The sequence below is a fragment of the Dama dama genome, chromosome 13 (assembly GCF_033118175.1).
Source record: "Dama dama isolate Ldn47 chromosome 13, ASM3311817v1, whole genome shotgun sequence".
Lineage (NCBI taxonomy): Eukaryota > Metazoa > Chordata > Mammalia > Artiodactyla > Cervidae > Dama > Dama dama.
This window is the reverse complement of record NC_083693.1, coordinates 29,489,619-29,505,703: the sequence shown is the minus strand read 5'-3', so window position 1 is coordinate 29,505,703 and position 16,085 is coordinate 29,489,619. Positions and strand designations below refer to the sequence as shown.

General features: G+C 40.5%; 1 protein-coding gene across 2 annotated transcripts in view; it reads right to left on the bottom strand.

The window, feature by feature from the left end:
• The window catches only part of TICRR (TOPBP1 interacting checkpoint and replication regulator), a 41,233-nt gene that overhangs the window by 8,568 nt on the left and 16,580 nt on the right, over nt 1-16,085 (bottom strand). For both annotated transcript variants that reach the window (XM_061158687.1, XM_061158688.1), the window contains exons 10-16: nt 15,867-15,960; nt 15,693-15,772; nt 15,288-15,524; nt 14,684-14,777; nt 12,658-12,715; nt 8,257-8,403; nt 996-1,086 (exon numbers count right to left, since the gene is read on the bottom strand). In XM_061158687.1, the coding sequence (XP_061014670.1) occupies nt 996-1,086; nt 8,257-8,403; nt 12,658-12,715; nt 14,684-14,777; nt 15,288-15,524; nt 15,693-15,772; nt 15,867-15,960 (801 nt within the window). The remainder of the gene's footprint in view (nt 1-995; nt 1,087-8,256; nt 8,404-12,657; nt 12,716-14,683; nt 14,778-15,287; nt 15,525-15,692; nt 15,773-15,866; nt 15,961-16,085) is intronic.

Sequence of the window (16,085 nt, the reverse complement as noted above, 5' to 3'; positions counted from 1 at the left end):
TCACAGACCTACCAGTTCTCACCTCACAAGGTAACAAAGACCACAAGTGGTCTTGGTGACATCACTGTAGGCAGGCACTCTCAGACATCACTGTCAAGAGTGAAAGGGTAAGAACTTTTTTTTTTTGAAAGTAGTTTGACAAAGTTAAATTTGTATACCGTTTGATCCACAAATTTCACTTCTTACAATTTACCCTGTAGATAAATGAGCACAAGTGTGTAAAATCCACACACAAATAATGTCCAGATGTAGCCTTGACAAGGAGGAGTAGATGTACTTCTCCCATTCTTCCTCTCATGTACAGCTAAGAACCCTGGATGTTACATACAGAGGAAGCAGAAGGCTCTCAAAGGTGGAGAGAAGACTGAGGACTGCACGACCTGAAGAGACACAGCGCAGTGGGCTCTGGGGTTTGTGTTTGAGTCATAGATCCTGGATCGGGTGCTCAGCAAGCTGACGACCCCAAAACACCAAGAGGTGCAGACAAAAACTTCCCTGAGGAAAGTTAGTTCTCTTTAGACAAAGAACCAGGAAAGGGGCAGCCAAGTAAGACAGAAACATTCAGCAAGAGCTGCCCTACTGCAACCAATTGCCATGGAAAACTGAGGCCCCACCACACCCCCGAACGGGCCTAGCTGGGATCATCCCAGGCCTGGCAGCGAGACTCCCTCCTTCCCTAGGTCAACACATGAATAGATTTTAAAACCAGGCAATATCCATTCAATAGAATACTACTCAGCAATAAAATGGAACGAACTATTGATATATACAACAACACAGATAAATCTTAAAATAATTGTGCCAAATGAAAGAGGCTGGACACCAGAGTGCATTTTGTATGGTTCTCCAGGTCTCATAAAATTTTCAGAACGTTCTTTGGTAATGAGCAACACAGTTGAGACTGGGTCACAAATGTCATGAGAAGGTAAGCATGGCCCATAAGATCAGGAGGGCTGTGTGGGAGCATGAAGAAGCTAGACAAGGATGTCGCTCACCTGCCCTTGATCTGTCTATGAAGCAGCCTTCTGGAGATTTGCTTGTGTACTGGCGTCTCGGCCACACTCTTGGTCAGCAGCTTGCGATAACCTAAAATATAAACAGGATAAATTTCACACTTATCAAGAAGGAACAGCAAGTCAATGGAAGCAATTTGAACTTAAATACGGTTTAACACTTAGCCAGAGTGGCTCTTAATGGTCTCGTGGACCAAGGTCTAACCGTAAGATTCGACTTAATCTGACATTACAGTTTATCAGCACTATTAGAGTTTAACAATAAATAATCCAATATAAAATATAATGAAATTTTAAAATAATGATCATGAAAAAAAGTTCTTACTTATTAGGGCTAATACTTCTGTCCGCCTGGTTGGTGGTTCTTTTATTTATGATTAAATTATTGCATTTATGATTAAATAAGGCATGTGAAAATGCTGACATGTCATGCAATGTTAAGATATTTAATATAAAGATAAATCTAATTTATGCTCTGGCATAAATTTTCTCAATAGCGTAGGACAGACAAGTTACTCATGGGAGGACTGGTTTTAAGTGAGATAAAAATGACTAGGAAGAGGATTGATGTCAGCAGGAATGTGGGGTAAGGATCTCTGAGAAAACTCCCCCATAAAAGGAATGAGAACACTGACCAAAAGTGAACATCAATTTCTCCAGAACTCTGGAAATTAACCAGTTTGGAGTAATCCAAGGAGTAGTTAATTCAACACAAACAGCTGTATCTCATTAAGAATAGCAAGCCCTGCAGAACTTTAACTTCCCTGGCCCTGACCTCCTCTCCCTGGCCCTTGAGAACCAATAGCCCAGTGGCCCCTGGGTGAACAGAATGGTGTCTGAGCTCCTCCACAGCCCCATTCCCAGATAATGGTCTATTTGGCCTATCTGGCGGTTCCCTGGAAAATCCCACTCACTGGGCCTATCTCTATTTGACCTGACTCAGAACTCGTCCAATGCAAACAACATTTTCCCAGGGAGCCATTTACAAAAAACAATCAGCAGCAACTGTAAACATCACAGCTGCCTGAGGTGGTGATAACTCGTGGGGCAGACAAGATAACCAAAAGTCTAGATGTGAAAACTGGGGAACGAGACATCCACAAGGGACTCTGCTAACTTCTGACACACTCCCGGGGACCTACAAGTCCATGTGCGGGAGGGCTGTGTGCATGCCCAGCATGGACCCAAGAAGGCCTTGCATGCGTGCTCAGTCGTGTCCGACTCTTTGTGACCCCATGGACTGCAGCCCCCAGGCTCCCCTGTCCATGGAATTCTGCAGGCAAGAATACTGGAGTGGGTTACCATTTCCTCTTGGCTATTACCTTTGGCTGACTCCAAGGCTCTAGAAAACAGAAGTTGTAAAATGTCTGGCTGAGTACTGAAGACGTGAGCCAATGCACACATAGGGCCCCTCAGCAAAAGCTGGGAAACTTACTAGTTCCAGGCAGGGAACGAAATCTCTGTCCAACCCTTAGCTGACCACTAAGCTAACCAAGCAGAGACTTTAGTGGCTACACTTGTCAGAATACAGGCTTGAAAGAACTAGTTCAGTAAACAAACAAAAGCAGTTAAGAGTAAAACAAACTCTGCTCTGGAGCTGTGGCAATCTGATTGTCAGAGCTGACTCAATATTTAACATGTCCAGTTGTCAACAAAAAATATGAGACAAGAAATAAGAAAGTATGGCCCATAAACATGGGGAAAAAAAAAAAACCCATTCAATAGAAAGTATTCCTGAAGAAGTTCAGACATGGATTCCTTAGCACAAGACTGTAAATCAGCTATCTGCAGTATGTTCAAAGAACTAAAAAAAGAAATAATATCTAAAGAACTAAAGGAATGTACAAACCTGATGACTTGCCAAGTACAGAATATCAATAAAGGGAGATGTCGTTAAAAAGAACCAAGTAGAAATTCTAAAATCGAAAAGTATACTATCTAAAATAAAAAACTCATTAGAGGGGCCTAGAAGTTGATATGAGGTAGCAAAAGAAAGAATCAAAGTTGAAGACAGGTAATTGAGATTATCTAGTCTGAGGGACAGAAAGAAAAACGAACAGTCTCAGACACCCGTGGGACACAATCAAGTGTAACATAAGACATACTGGGAGTTCCAGAGAAAGAGGAGAGAAAGAGGTGGGAAACTTTGAAGAAATACTGGTTGAAAACTGATGTCTGATGAAAGACATTACATAGCCAAGTAGCTCAATAAATCTAAATAGGATAAAGACAGAGATCTGCACCAGACAAATCACAATCAAACTGTCAGAAGTCAAAGGGCAAGAGAGACTCTTGAAGGAATCAAGAAAGCAGCGATCTGTCCTGTACAAGCAGGCCTCGATAAGATTAACAGCTGATTTCTCCTCAGAAACACAGGATGACAAAAATGTGGGGTGATGAAAGGCACAGGGTTGAAAGAAAAAGACTCACAAGAATTCTATTATAACATCTTATAGAAAAACCCGAATGAACTTTTTGGCTCACCCAACATATCCTGTAAGGGAATCTCTGATGGCTCCGCAGTAAAGAATCTGCCTGCAATGCACGAAACGTGGATTTGATACCTGGATCAGGAAGATCCCTTGGAGAAGGAAATGGCAACCCACTCAAGTATTCTTGCCTGGAGAATCCCATCGACAGAGGGGCCTGGAGGGCTACAGTCCATGGGTTGCAAGAGTCAGACATGACTTAGGGACTAAACCAAGACCACCAATAAATCCTGTAAACTCAAACATGAAGGGGAAATGAGCACATCCTCCCCACCCACAAAGATACACCCAAAAAACAACACTGGGAGAATCTGACACCGGCAGACCAGCCCTAGAAGTAATATCCGTACTATCATCAGTCCTTTAGGTTGAAAGGAAGGGCACTAGAGAGGAACGTGAGTCCACGTGAAGAACTAAAGAGCACCGGTAAAGGCAAGCATACAAGTAAATGCCAGCAACAGAATAAAAGTATTGTTATTTCTGTATCTTTTCTCCTTTGAGTTAAAGATAAAGCAAGGATTATAAATGTGCTGATGGGCATACAATGTATCAAGATGTAATTTGTATGACAAGATAGCACACAGAAGGGGGTAGAAAATGGTTATACAGAGGAGCAAAGTTTTTGTTGCACTCCTGAAATTAAGTTGATATTAACCTTGACTGGGTAAATTAAGAAATTAATTGCAACCCCCATGGAAAGGGACACCATACAAAACAGTGAAGTAGGAAGCTCTAGGGTTTGGTCCCTCCCCTGAAACAACTAGTAAACTAGGAAAAAAATGATCAGAGTAAACTATTTTGGAACTTCTGGAACCTGACTGGCACTAATGACAACGAGGAAAGAGCCTAATGAAGGGAGAGCCTGATATTGAGTAAGGGGATGACGTGCCCGGAGCAGCTACCAGCCCTCTTTCCTCAGCCCTTCTGCAACTCTGGGGGCAGTGGCCCACGTCCTAGGAGCAGCTGGCGGGTGGTAGAGCAGACAGTGGGGACACTGTCTTCTAACTCTGGGTTATAAGGTTCAGTCAGCGTGCTTGGAGAGTGGAGCCCTGTGGGGCCTGCACAGACTTCCGCCCTGATTTCTGCCCTCTGCCCTGATTTCTGCCCTCGGGCGCCAGCAGCTTTCCCCCACCGCATCCAACAGGTGACTTAAAGGGATAGGAACACCTTTTTGGAGACAGACATTTAAGGAAATTTTTTTCAGGTTACCACCTAATCACAGAGAGAGCAGAACAGAAACTTCAGTGACCACACAAGAGGGAAGACATACTTTGTAAAAATAGCTGGGAAAAGGCACAAGTGGACAGGCTCTCAATAAGCAAAGATCAGTGATTTCACAGGAGTGGGAGAATCTTATCTCCAGGGTCAACAGACTATAAAATTCAGAATACCTAACTCTCAACAAAGAATTACAAAGCATACAAAGAAACAGCCAAGTGTGTCCAGGAAGAAGAGAATTTGACAGAAAGTACCCTTGAGAAATCCCAGACATTGGAATCACTGGTCAAAAATGTTAAATGAGCTCAAGAAAAAAAATGAACACAGAACTGAAAGAAATAAGGAAAACAATGGATAAACACAGTGAGAATATCAATAACGTAACAGAAATTATAAAAAGGAACCAACCAGAAACTTCAGAGCTGAAAAGTACATTAACTGGAAAAGTTCACTAGAGGGGTTCAACCTCGGATTTGAGCAGGCAGAAGAATCAATAAACTTGAAGTTAAAGACAACCAAAATTATCCAATCTGAGCAGAATGAAAAAAAGGACTAGATGGCTTCATTGATGAATTCTACCTAACATTAAAAAAAGAATTAATACCCTAACACCTAAGCAATTTAAAAAGCACCTAAGACAACTCAAGGAGGAAAGAACAGTCTTTGCAATGCATGAGGCTGGTACAGCTGGATAACCACAGGCAAAATACACAAAAACTAACTGGAAATGAGTCAAAGACCTAATTTAAGATTTTAAGCCATAAAACTTGGGTTGAATAATGGATTTTTAGACATGCTACCAAAAGCACAAAGAACAAAAAAAATAGATTAAACTGGATAGCATCAAAATTAAAAATACTTTATATATCAAAGGACACTATCAAGAATACAAAAAGCAAAAAAAAAAAAAAAAAAATACAAAAAGCAAACCCAACAAATTGGGGTAAAAATATTTGCAAATCACATATCTGATAAGAGATTAGTATCTAGACTATTATATAAAGAACTCTTACAACTCATAGTAAAAAGACACACAATCCAATTTCAGTTCCATTCGGTCACTCAGTCTCATCCGACTCTTTGTGAACCCATGGACTGCAGCATGCCAGGCTTCCCTACCCATCATCAACTCCCAGAGCTTGCTCAAACTCATGTCCATTGAGTCGGTGATGCCATCCAACCATCTCATCTTCTGCCGTCCCCTTCGCCTCCCGCCTTCAATCTTTTCCAGCATCAGGGGGCTTTTCCAATGAGTCAGTTCTTCGAATCAGGTGGCCAAAGTATTGGAGTTTTAGCATCAGTCCTTCCAATGAATATTCAGGACTGATTTCCTTTAGGGTAGCCTGGTTGGAATTCCTTGCAGTCCATGGGACCCTCAAGAGTCTTCTCCAACACCACAGTTCAAAAGTATCAATGCTTCAGTGCTCAGCTTTCTTTATAGTCCAACTCTCACATCCCATACATGATTACTGGAAAAACCATAGCTTTGACTAGACAGACCTGTGTTGGCAAAGTAACGTCTCTGCTTTTTAATATGCTGTCTATGTTGGTCATAGTTTTTCTTCCAAGGAGCAAGTGCATCTTTTAATTTCATGTCTGCCGTCACCATCTGCAGTGATTTTGGAGCCCAAAAGATAGTCTCACTGTTTCCATTGTTTCCCCATCTATTTGCCATGAAGTGATGAGACCAGATGCCATGATCTTAGTTTTCTGAATGTTGAGTTTTAACTCCCCAGGTTGGTAGGTACCCAGTATGCTACTGGAGATCAGCAGAGAAATAAGTCCAGAAAGAATGAAGAGACATAGCCAAAGCAAGAACACCACCCAGTTGTGGATGTGACTGGTGATGGAAGTAAAGTCTGATGCTGTAAAGAGCAATATTGCATAGGAACCTGGCATGTTAGGTCCATGAATCAAGGCAAATTATAAGTGGTCAAACAGGAGACGGCAAGAGTGAACATTAACATTTTAGGAATCAGTGAATTAAAATGGACTAGAATGGGTGAATTTAACTCAGATGACCATTTTATCTACTACTGTGGGCAGGAATCCCTTAGAAGAAATGGAGGAGCCATCATAGTCAACAAGAGTCTGAAATGCAGTACTTGGGTGCAATCTCAAAAACAACAGAATGATCTCTGTTCGTTTCCAAGGCAAACCGTTCAATATCATGGTAATCCAAGTCTATGCCCCAACCAGTAATGCTGAAGAAGCTGAAGTTGAACAGTTCTATGAAGACGTTCAAGACCTCCTAGAACTAACACTCAAAAAAGATGTCCTTTTCATTACAGAGGACTGGAAAGCAACCCAATTTAAAAATGGGCAAAGATTTCTCCAAAGAAGTTATACAGGGATTTCCCTGGCAGCCCATTGGTTAGGAATCTGTATTGTCACTGCACTGGGTGCAGGTTTGATCCCTGGTCAGGAAATGCAGATCCTGCACGCCGTGCAGTGGTGAGACTAAAAAGAGGCTATACAAGTAGCCAGCGAGCACAAGAAAAGGTGAGTATTTTAGTCACCAAGGGAATGCGATTCATAATCACAATTACACACCATGTTACACCCACTGGATGAGTAGAATCAAAAAGGGACAATGGACAGCAGTGGCAAGGATGTCGAGAAATTAGAACCCTCACACACTGTTAGTGGGAATATAGCCACTTTGGAAAAGTTTGGTAATTGCTCAAAACTTAAAACAGAGTTATTATGTGGCCCAGCAAATCTCATTTCTAGGCATATGCCTGAGAATTAACAACATGTCTACACACAACCTTGTACATGAATGTTTACAGTAGCATCACTCACAATAGCCAAAGGTGGAAACAACTTAAATGACCACCAACTGATGAATAGGTTAGTAAAATGGAGCTTATCCATACAATGGTATATTATTGCCAATAGAAAGAAATGAAATACCGAGACACACTACACCATGTATAAACCTTGAAAACATTACGCTAAAGTAAAAGAAGCCAGTTACAAAGACCATATGATTCCTCTTATAATACCCATAAGAAATCTATAAAAATATAAAGTAGACTGGTGGTTGCCTACAGCTGGGAGGATTAGGAGAAATGGAGTGACTGGTTAGTAATGGGTTCAGGGTTTCTTTTAGGAATGATGAAAATGTTCTGGAATGTGTCATGATGTGCACAACTTTGTGAACATACTGAAAACCACTGAATGTTGATTTTATGATACATGAATTACCTCAATTACAAACAAGCAACAACAACAACAACAATAAACACACCAGAAGATTAGAAAACAGCTAGTCACTATCTTTCATTTCTGTTTAACTGGTTTTATAAAATAGGTGTTTGTCTGTTGTCTTTCAGAAGGGAGGAATGAGAAAAATACCAGGATTAATTCTTCATCTAAGCTTGGAGGGAGAGAGATCCCAAGTGGAAAATTAACTGATGGTAACCACTGAGGAGAGGAAAACATGAGATTAATGAGCTCCTCCTGCAACAAAGAGTCTGGAGACTGGTTTGAGGTTGAGAACCCCTTGTCTTGGTTATCCTACAATGCGGTACCTTTGGTCCTCTTAAAGTTGTCATGTTTATACTCCAGACCTTCCACAGCTGACACTGAATGGCTTCTGGGCAACCCCCTCTTTACAGATCTCTTTGAAGGAGAAATCATTTCCTGGTTGAAGAGATTTCTTCGAACTTTGGTTACTTCTGAAAGCATTAAAAAAAGAAAAAGTCAAACATTATCATTAATAAATGCCATATATGAGAAAAGAAAGATATCCAAAACAGAGAATCTGCTTAAGGAAGCTATTTTACAGACTGACTGCTATTATATATTTACATTTAGTAATAGGATTTCCTTAAATAGTATACTTGCATGGTATATCAAAACTATTTACTCTAATAAATTTAATTTAAACCCAACTTTCTGGGAATACATGGAAGGCCCACATCACTTAAACTGGAAAAGATTTCATTTTTCTTCTTTTGAGTATTTTACTGGTTTGCTGGGTAACAGTAGCCCCACCCTATCCACGGTTTCACTTTCCAAGTTTTCAGTTATCCACAGCCAATTGCAGTCTGAAAATATCAAATGAAAAATCCTAGAAATAAACAATTCATAAGGATTAAAGTTGTGTGCCTTTCTTAATAGAAATCTCATGCCATTCTGCTCTGTCCCACTCAAAACATAAATGATTCCGTTAGTCACTTAGTAGCCATCTGGGTTATCAGATCGACTATCGCAATATAGCAGTGCTGTGTTCAAGTAACCCTTATTTTACCCAAACACCTTTTGAGCCCCAAAACACAAAGTAGTGATGCTGGCAATTGGGATATGCCGAAAAGAGGTTACAAAGTGCTTTCTTTAAATGAAAAGTTTCTCTACTTAAGGAAAGAAAAAAAATTATATGCTGAGGTTGCTACGATTTATGATTAAGAATGAATTATCTGTGAAATGGTGAAAAATTCATGCTAGTTTTGCTATCACATCTCAAACTGCAAAAATTATGCATGAAAGTGTTTAGTTAGGATCAAAGAGGATTGAAAGTGTTTAGTTAGGATTGAATATCTTGTAAACCTGTACAAGATACTTTGAGAGCAAGAGACCAAATGCATGTTAACTTCTGTTATGACGGTTCTATTTTATAAGGCATTAATTCCTACCATGCCTAATTTATAAGTTAAATTTTATCCTAGGTATGTATGTATGTGCATGCTAAGTTCCTTCAGTTATGTCCAATTCTTTGTGACCCCATGGACTGTAGCCCACTAGGCTCCTCTGTCTATGGGATTCTCCAGGCAAGAATACTAGAGTGGGTTGCCAGGTCCTCCTCCAGGGGATCTTCCTGACCCAGGGATCAAACCTGTGTCTCTTTTGTCTCCTGCATTGGCAGGCAAGTTCTTTACCACTAGCGCCACCAGGGGAGCTCCATAAATGTATAGGAAAAAACATACACAGGCTTTGGTACTATCTGAAGTTTCAGGTGTCCACTGTGGGTACTGGAATGTATCCCCTGTGGTTAAGGGGGAAGAGTGTGTGTGTGTGTGTGTGTGTGTGTGTGTGTGTGTGTGTTAGTCGCTCAGTTGTGTCTGACTATCTGAAGTTTCAGGTGTCCACTGTGGGTACTGGAATGTATCCCCTGTGGTTAAGGGGGAAGAGTGTGTGTGTGTGTGTGTGTGTGTTAGTCGCTCAGTTGTGTCTGACTATCTGAAGTTTCAGGTGTCCACTGTGGGTACTGGAATGTATCCCCTGTGGTTAAGGGGGAAGAGTGTGTGTGTGTGTGTGTGTGTGTTAGTCGCTCAGTTGTGTCTGACTATCTGAAGTTTCAGGTGTCCACTGTGGGTACTGGAATGTATCCCCTGTGGTTAAGGGGGAAGAGTGTGTGTGTGTGTGTGTGTGTGTTAGTCGCTCAGTTGTGTCTGACTATCTGAAGTTTCAGGTGTCCACTGTGGGTACTGGAATGTATCCCCTGTGGTTAAGGGGGAAGAGTGTGTGTGTGTGTGTGTGTGTGTGTGTGTGTGTGTGTGTTAGTCGCTCAGTTGTGTCTGACTATCTGAAGTTTCAGGTGTCCACTGTGGGTACTGGAATGTATCCCCTGTGGTTAAGGGGGAAGAGTGTGTGTGTGTGTGTGTGTGTGTGTTAGTCGCTCAGTTGTGTCTGACTATCTGAAGTTTCAGGTGTCCACTGTGGGTACTGGAATGTATCCCCTGTGGTTAAGGGGGAAGAGTGTGTGTGTGTGTGTGTGTGTGTGTGTGTGTGTGTGTGTGTTAGTCGCTCAGTTGTGTCTGACTATCTGAAGTTTCAGGTGTCCACTGTGGGTACTGGAATGTATCCCCTGTGGTTAAGGGGGAAGTGTGTGTGTGTGTGTGTGTGTGTGTGTTAGTCGCTCAGTTGTGTCTGACTATCTGAAGTTTCAGGTGTCCACTGTGGGTACTGGAATGTATCCCCTGTGGTTAAGGGGGAAGTGTGTGTGTGTGTGTGTGTGTGTTAGTCGCTCAGTTGTGTCTGACTATCTGAAGTTTCAGGTGTCCACTGTGGGTACTGGAATGTATCCCCTGTGGTTAAGGGGGAAGTGTGTGTGTGTGTGTGTGTGTGTGTGTTAGTCGCTCAGTTGTGTCTGACTATCTGAAGTTTCAGGTGTCCACTGTGGGTACTGGAATGTATCCCCTGTGGTTAAGGGGGAAGTGTGTGTGTGTGTGTGTGTGTGTGTGTGTGTTAGTCGCTCAGTTGTGTCTGACTCTTTGCGACCCTATGGACTGTAGCCAACTCTGTGTGTGTGTGTGTGTGTTTGTGTTAGTCGCTCAGTTGTGTCTGACTCTTTGCGACCCTATGGACTGTAGCCAACCAGGCTTCACTGTCTGGAATTCTCCAGGCATGAATACTGGAGTGGGTAGCCATTCCCTTCTGCAGGGGATCTTCCCGACCCAGGGATCAAACCTGGGTCTCCTGCATTGCACGCAGATTCTTTACTGTCTAAGCCATCAGGGTGGACAAGGGGGAAACTACTATATTTGAAATCTTCTTCCTAACTCCAGTGCATAAGGGTTGCAACCACCTAAACTCAAAGTTAGGAGAAAAAGCTTAAGAATCAAGAAATACTTAACAAGGCCAGCAGGATGGCATCTTAAACTCAAGCAAGATGGCCTAGTGTATTATACTCAAAAATTCACTCAGGGTAAAACAAATTCTAAGACCAGGTTTCCCTGGTGGCTCAGCAGTAAAAAATCTACCTGCCAACGTAGGAGACACAAGTTTGATCCCTGATCTGCAGCAAATAAAATATTGTGCCACAACTATTGAGTCTGTGGTCTGGAGTCCCCGAGCCGCAATTACTGAAGCCCAAGTGCCCTAGAGCCCGTGCTCCACAATAAGAGAAGCCATGCAATGAGAAGCCTGCACACCACAGCTCGACAGTTGACGCTGCTCGCCACAACTAGAGGAAGCCCGTGCACAGTGACGAAGATGCAGCACAGCCAAAAATAAAAATAAATAAAATTATCTTTAAAAAAATTCTTTAACAGCAAGTCATTTAAATAAAAACCAAATAAACTGGGATTCACAAACTGGGAGAAGCCTCTCTGTTTACCCATCAACAACATAAACATTAAGAATATCAATAATAAACAAAGTTTTCAAAAAGTGTTCCTCTATCTCCATTATGAAAGCCTCTGTTACCTGCCTTAAGCTGTTCTATGAAACTAATCTATGATCTGACAGCCAAATTTGATCTGTTACTTTCTGTTTTTCCCAAGTTTTGGAAAAGTTTATATTGATAGAAAATTTCAAAAAGGAATACAATAAACAGAATTGTCACTAAAATTTATCAACTGTGGACATTTGCTTTCTCCCTCATCCTCTCTACGTTTATACAACCCCAAAACAATGTGGGGTGACCTGCAGACATCACAACTCTGCAGATTTCTGTATTTCAGCAGGTATCTCCAAAGAACAAAAGCACACTATCTAACCCATCCTCTCTCATGACTCAGTAACATCCTTTACAGCTTTTCTGCCCTAAATTTAAGATCCAAACAGGGATCATGTGGTGCATGAATGTCACACGTGAACTCCTTTTATCTAAACCAGTTCTGCTGCCTCTTTCCTTTTGGGCTTTCATGTGAATGGCATTTTAAAATATATGTATATTTCAGCCAGTTATTTTACAAAATGCAATATTTTGAGTCCATGTGAACATCTTACTCTCCTAGCACACAGTATATAGACGTTTCATTAGCTGGTAATTATACCAAACTATGTATTATATATACTGCAACATGTAGTTGCAACATGCAACTACAAAGCTATATACTTATATATACTATAAAACAACATATACTACATGCAACTACAAAACTATATACTATATATACTACAAAACTATATATACTACATGCAGCTGCTTAAATATATGTAATCAAAATAAACTTGTCATTGGCTATAACAAGGAAACAAAAGCATACCTTGTACTGTGTCTTTCACTGGGAGTGAAGGCTGCTGAAGGGTAGGGTGAGAATTCTCCTGAAAGATAAGAAAATCCAATAAGAAAACTTCAATAGGTACTCATTTAAAAGAACAGGAATTCCACAAAAAAACCCTTTGATCGTTGCAATTTCACTTGTAGCAATCTGTACAGAAACAGCTGTAAAAGGGACAAAAACAGGGTCTGGGAATATACACAACAAACTGCCATCAGTGACTACTTCTGAAGAATGGATGGTGAAGAAGTACTAACATCTAACTTTATATAATTTCTACTTTTTTTTAAATTGCATTTATTTTATATTTTGGCCGCAAGGCAGATGGGATCTTACCCATCTGATCAGGGGTTGAATTTTCAACCCCTGTGGTAGAAGTTCGGGTCTGAAAAACTGACCACCAGGGAATTCCCTAGTTTCAATTTTTAAACAATGTTTCTGTATAACTTTTATAACTAAAATATAAGGGAAACCCCATATAATTAGAGGATAGCTATACTCTGAGGAACCTGTCCATATAAAACTGCTATCTGGGGACTTCTCTGGCGGTCCAGTGGTTAAGACAACTCCTCACCTTCACTGCAGGGGGCCTGGGCTCCAGCCCTGGTCAGGGAATTAACTAAGATCCCGCATGCCGTGTGGTGTAGCCAAAAAACAACAACAAAAAAATTCTTGCTATTTATTTGCTATTACCGTAGAGAATTCAAGTGCCCAAGATCAAATGGCATCTAAACGAGAGAACTGTTTTTAAAGATTTTCTTGCTTTTTTCCAAGTATGCCACTGTAATCACTGAAGAATGAAAGTCATAGAAGAGCAAAAACTTAACAAATGATACCCTTTAACCAAAATCAAATCCTGATCACACTAACCTGGTCTTAAAGAAATACACTTTCTAGGCCAATCTGAAAAATTTTCAGAAAGGAGACCTATCATATAGAATCTACTGACAGAGGTGTTCTGACACTTTGGACTTCACACTCTCCAAACAAAATCTAAGATTTGAATCTTATTTACTTATATGTATTAAGGTATACTAAGAAAGTGAACAGGCTTCCTTGGTGGTAAAAAACCCGCCTGCCAAACGCAGGAGACGCAGGTTTTTAATCCCTGGGTCTGGAAGACCCCTTGGAGGAAAAAGTGGCAACCCACTCCAGTATTCTTGCCTGGGAAAATCCCATGGACAGAGAAGCATGGTGGGCTATAGACCATGGCATCACAATAGAGTCAGACATGAATTTTTAGCGCCTAAACAACAACAAAGTGAACACAATTAACTCTTAAAAAGAAACCCCACCTCCTATTCTAAAGCGCAGTTATAAATCTCCAGAAACAAACCACTATTGTAATGACTAATGCTTGAAAGCTAGTTCTCCTAGAATTCTAACTCTTCTCATAATTCATGCAGTTCAAAAGTTTCAATGCATTCTTTGTCTCTCTCCTCTTAGACATTAATTCTATTTAGCAAATAGACTCCAGCTGTATTTCTTTCTTTCTTTTTTTTTTTGGTAACCAACAAGTCCTAAATCTACTGACACAGAAAAATAATTACCACCTGGCTTCATATGTTTTGTTTTTTTAACTTGTTATTGAAGTAACACATATTCACTGAAAAGTACTTTCTGGTACACAAAGTCCTAATATGATCGTACATTACTTTTTCAATGGCCTCTTTGCTTATGTTAGTTATTATTTCATGAGTTTTCTTAACTACATTGAAGATTTTTAACTTATCCCTAACTTTTACTAGTGTCTTTTTTCTCCCTTTAATATTACTTCTGTCACACTTTTGAGAAAAATGATTAATCTTTAACAAATTTATATGTCTTTACTGCTTAGACCACAGTTGTGGACCCCACATTCATAAAAATACCTAATTTTAGTCCTGTATCTACTAACATTCATTTCTTAAAAGTGAAGATACTGCCTTTCATTCTTATTTATTGCATCAATTCATGCCAAAAGGAACAACTCTGGCATAGCACCACTTTCTATCTCCTGGAAATGACTTACATTTTTGGTAGCTCTCTTGGTAACTTTGGGCATTTCAATTTGTCGCAGATTTTGTGAAACCTCTGTGATGCTTTTATGTCTGATTGCATTTTTCCTTTTAAAAATAGAAAGAAACAGTCAATATACACTCAATACAGGTGACAATTAGTTAGATTAGAATGGAACTAGAGTTTAAAATAAAACATTTAAATAAAAGTCAATTATCTTAAGGTTGGCCTGAACTTACAGCAAAACAAGTCAACCCCAGAATTTCTAAAAGTAACACCTACAAATTTAAGTAGTTAAGAACAGTGAATAGCATCATGGAAAATAAAAAGCTAAAACCCTTCTCATGGAAGGCTCCTAGTTCTTGAAGACCTCATATGGACAGTCAAGACTATGGCTACACAATACATATTATACTGTATGTTCCCAAGATAATACAAAGAGCGTCAGATGCTCCTTGTTAAGATCTCTTAATAATTGGCTTCTGTGATTCAGACATAAAGGCAACTATTAATTCAATAAATTATAGACAAAGACAAACTGGACTATGGGCTTAAGTGTGCCCTATGCCAGTACGGTAACAGTGCAAGAAAATTCCTTTAAATCCTTGCACTCCTACCTTCTCTTCTTAGCTGATCTGGTACGAAGCTCCTCCAGTTGGTCAGATTCAGTGCTGCCAGACACTGACCTATGAGCGTTTGACGTAAGAGGCACAGAAAGGGGTGATTTGCTCTCCTGGGTCATGGAGTCATCGCTGAAAAAATCTGCAGGAAGGACACCAGCCAGCTTCTGAGGAATCACAAATCCTAGGCTGTCGTAAAGACTTCCCAGTATCTTTGGGATTGAGTCAATATACCTGTGGAAGAGGTTGGTTAAATGTGGAACAGTCAGTCACCATTCCACCATCTCGAATCCCTCCCTCACCTAGGATGAGAAACAGTCCTTACAATCCTACAGCTCTGAGACAATACCTATACAGTACTTGGTAAAGTAATGAAAAATTTAAATTAGTCATCAAACTTACAATTCCAAAATTTCTTCCAGAAACTGTGCTAGGTATGCTGAATCTTCAGTTAAACACACCATGCGCAGCAAATCTGTCAGCTGAAGATTTCAGAAAATTACCACACGGCCTCTGCAGGGAAGCTGAAACAATCCGTATACAGCATGTCCCAGGGGCAGTAAGCAGTATACTTGCCTCATCCACTACTTGCTCCAGACCCTCTACACGGTCATGTACTGAAGGGCACTGCAGACACAGCTCCAAACGAAGGAACACCTGAAGCTGGCACCTTGAGAGAGAAAAACACCCGGTCTTATCTACTTCGAGTGTCACCTAACTAAAATGAAAACTCCTTCCTTGTGTAGAGATTTATTTATAGAAGAAACAACCAAAAAAAGGAACCATGGCTTTCTA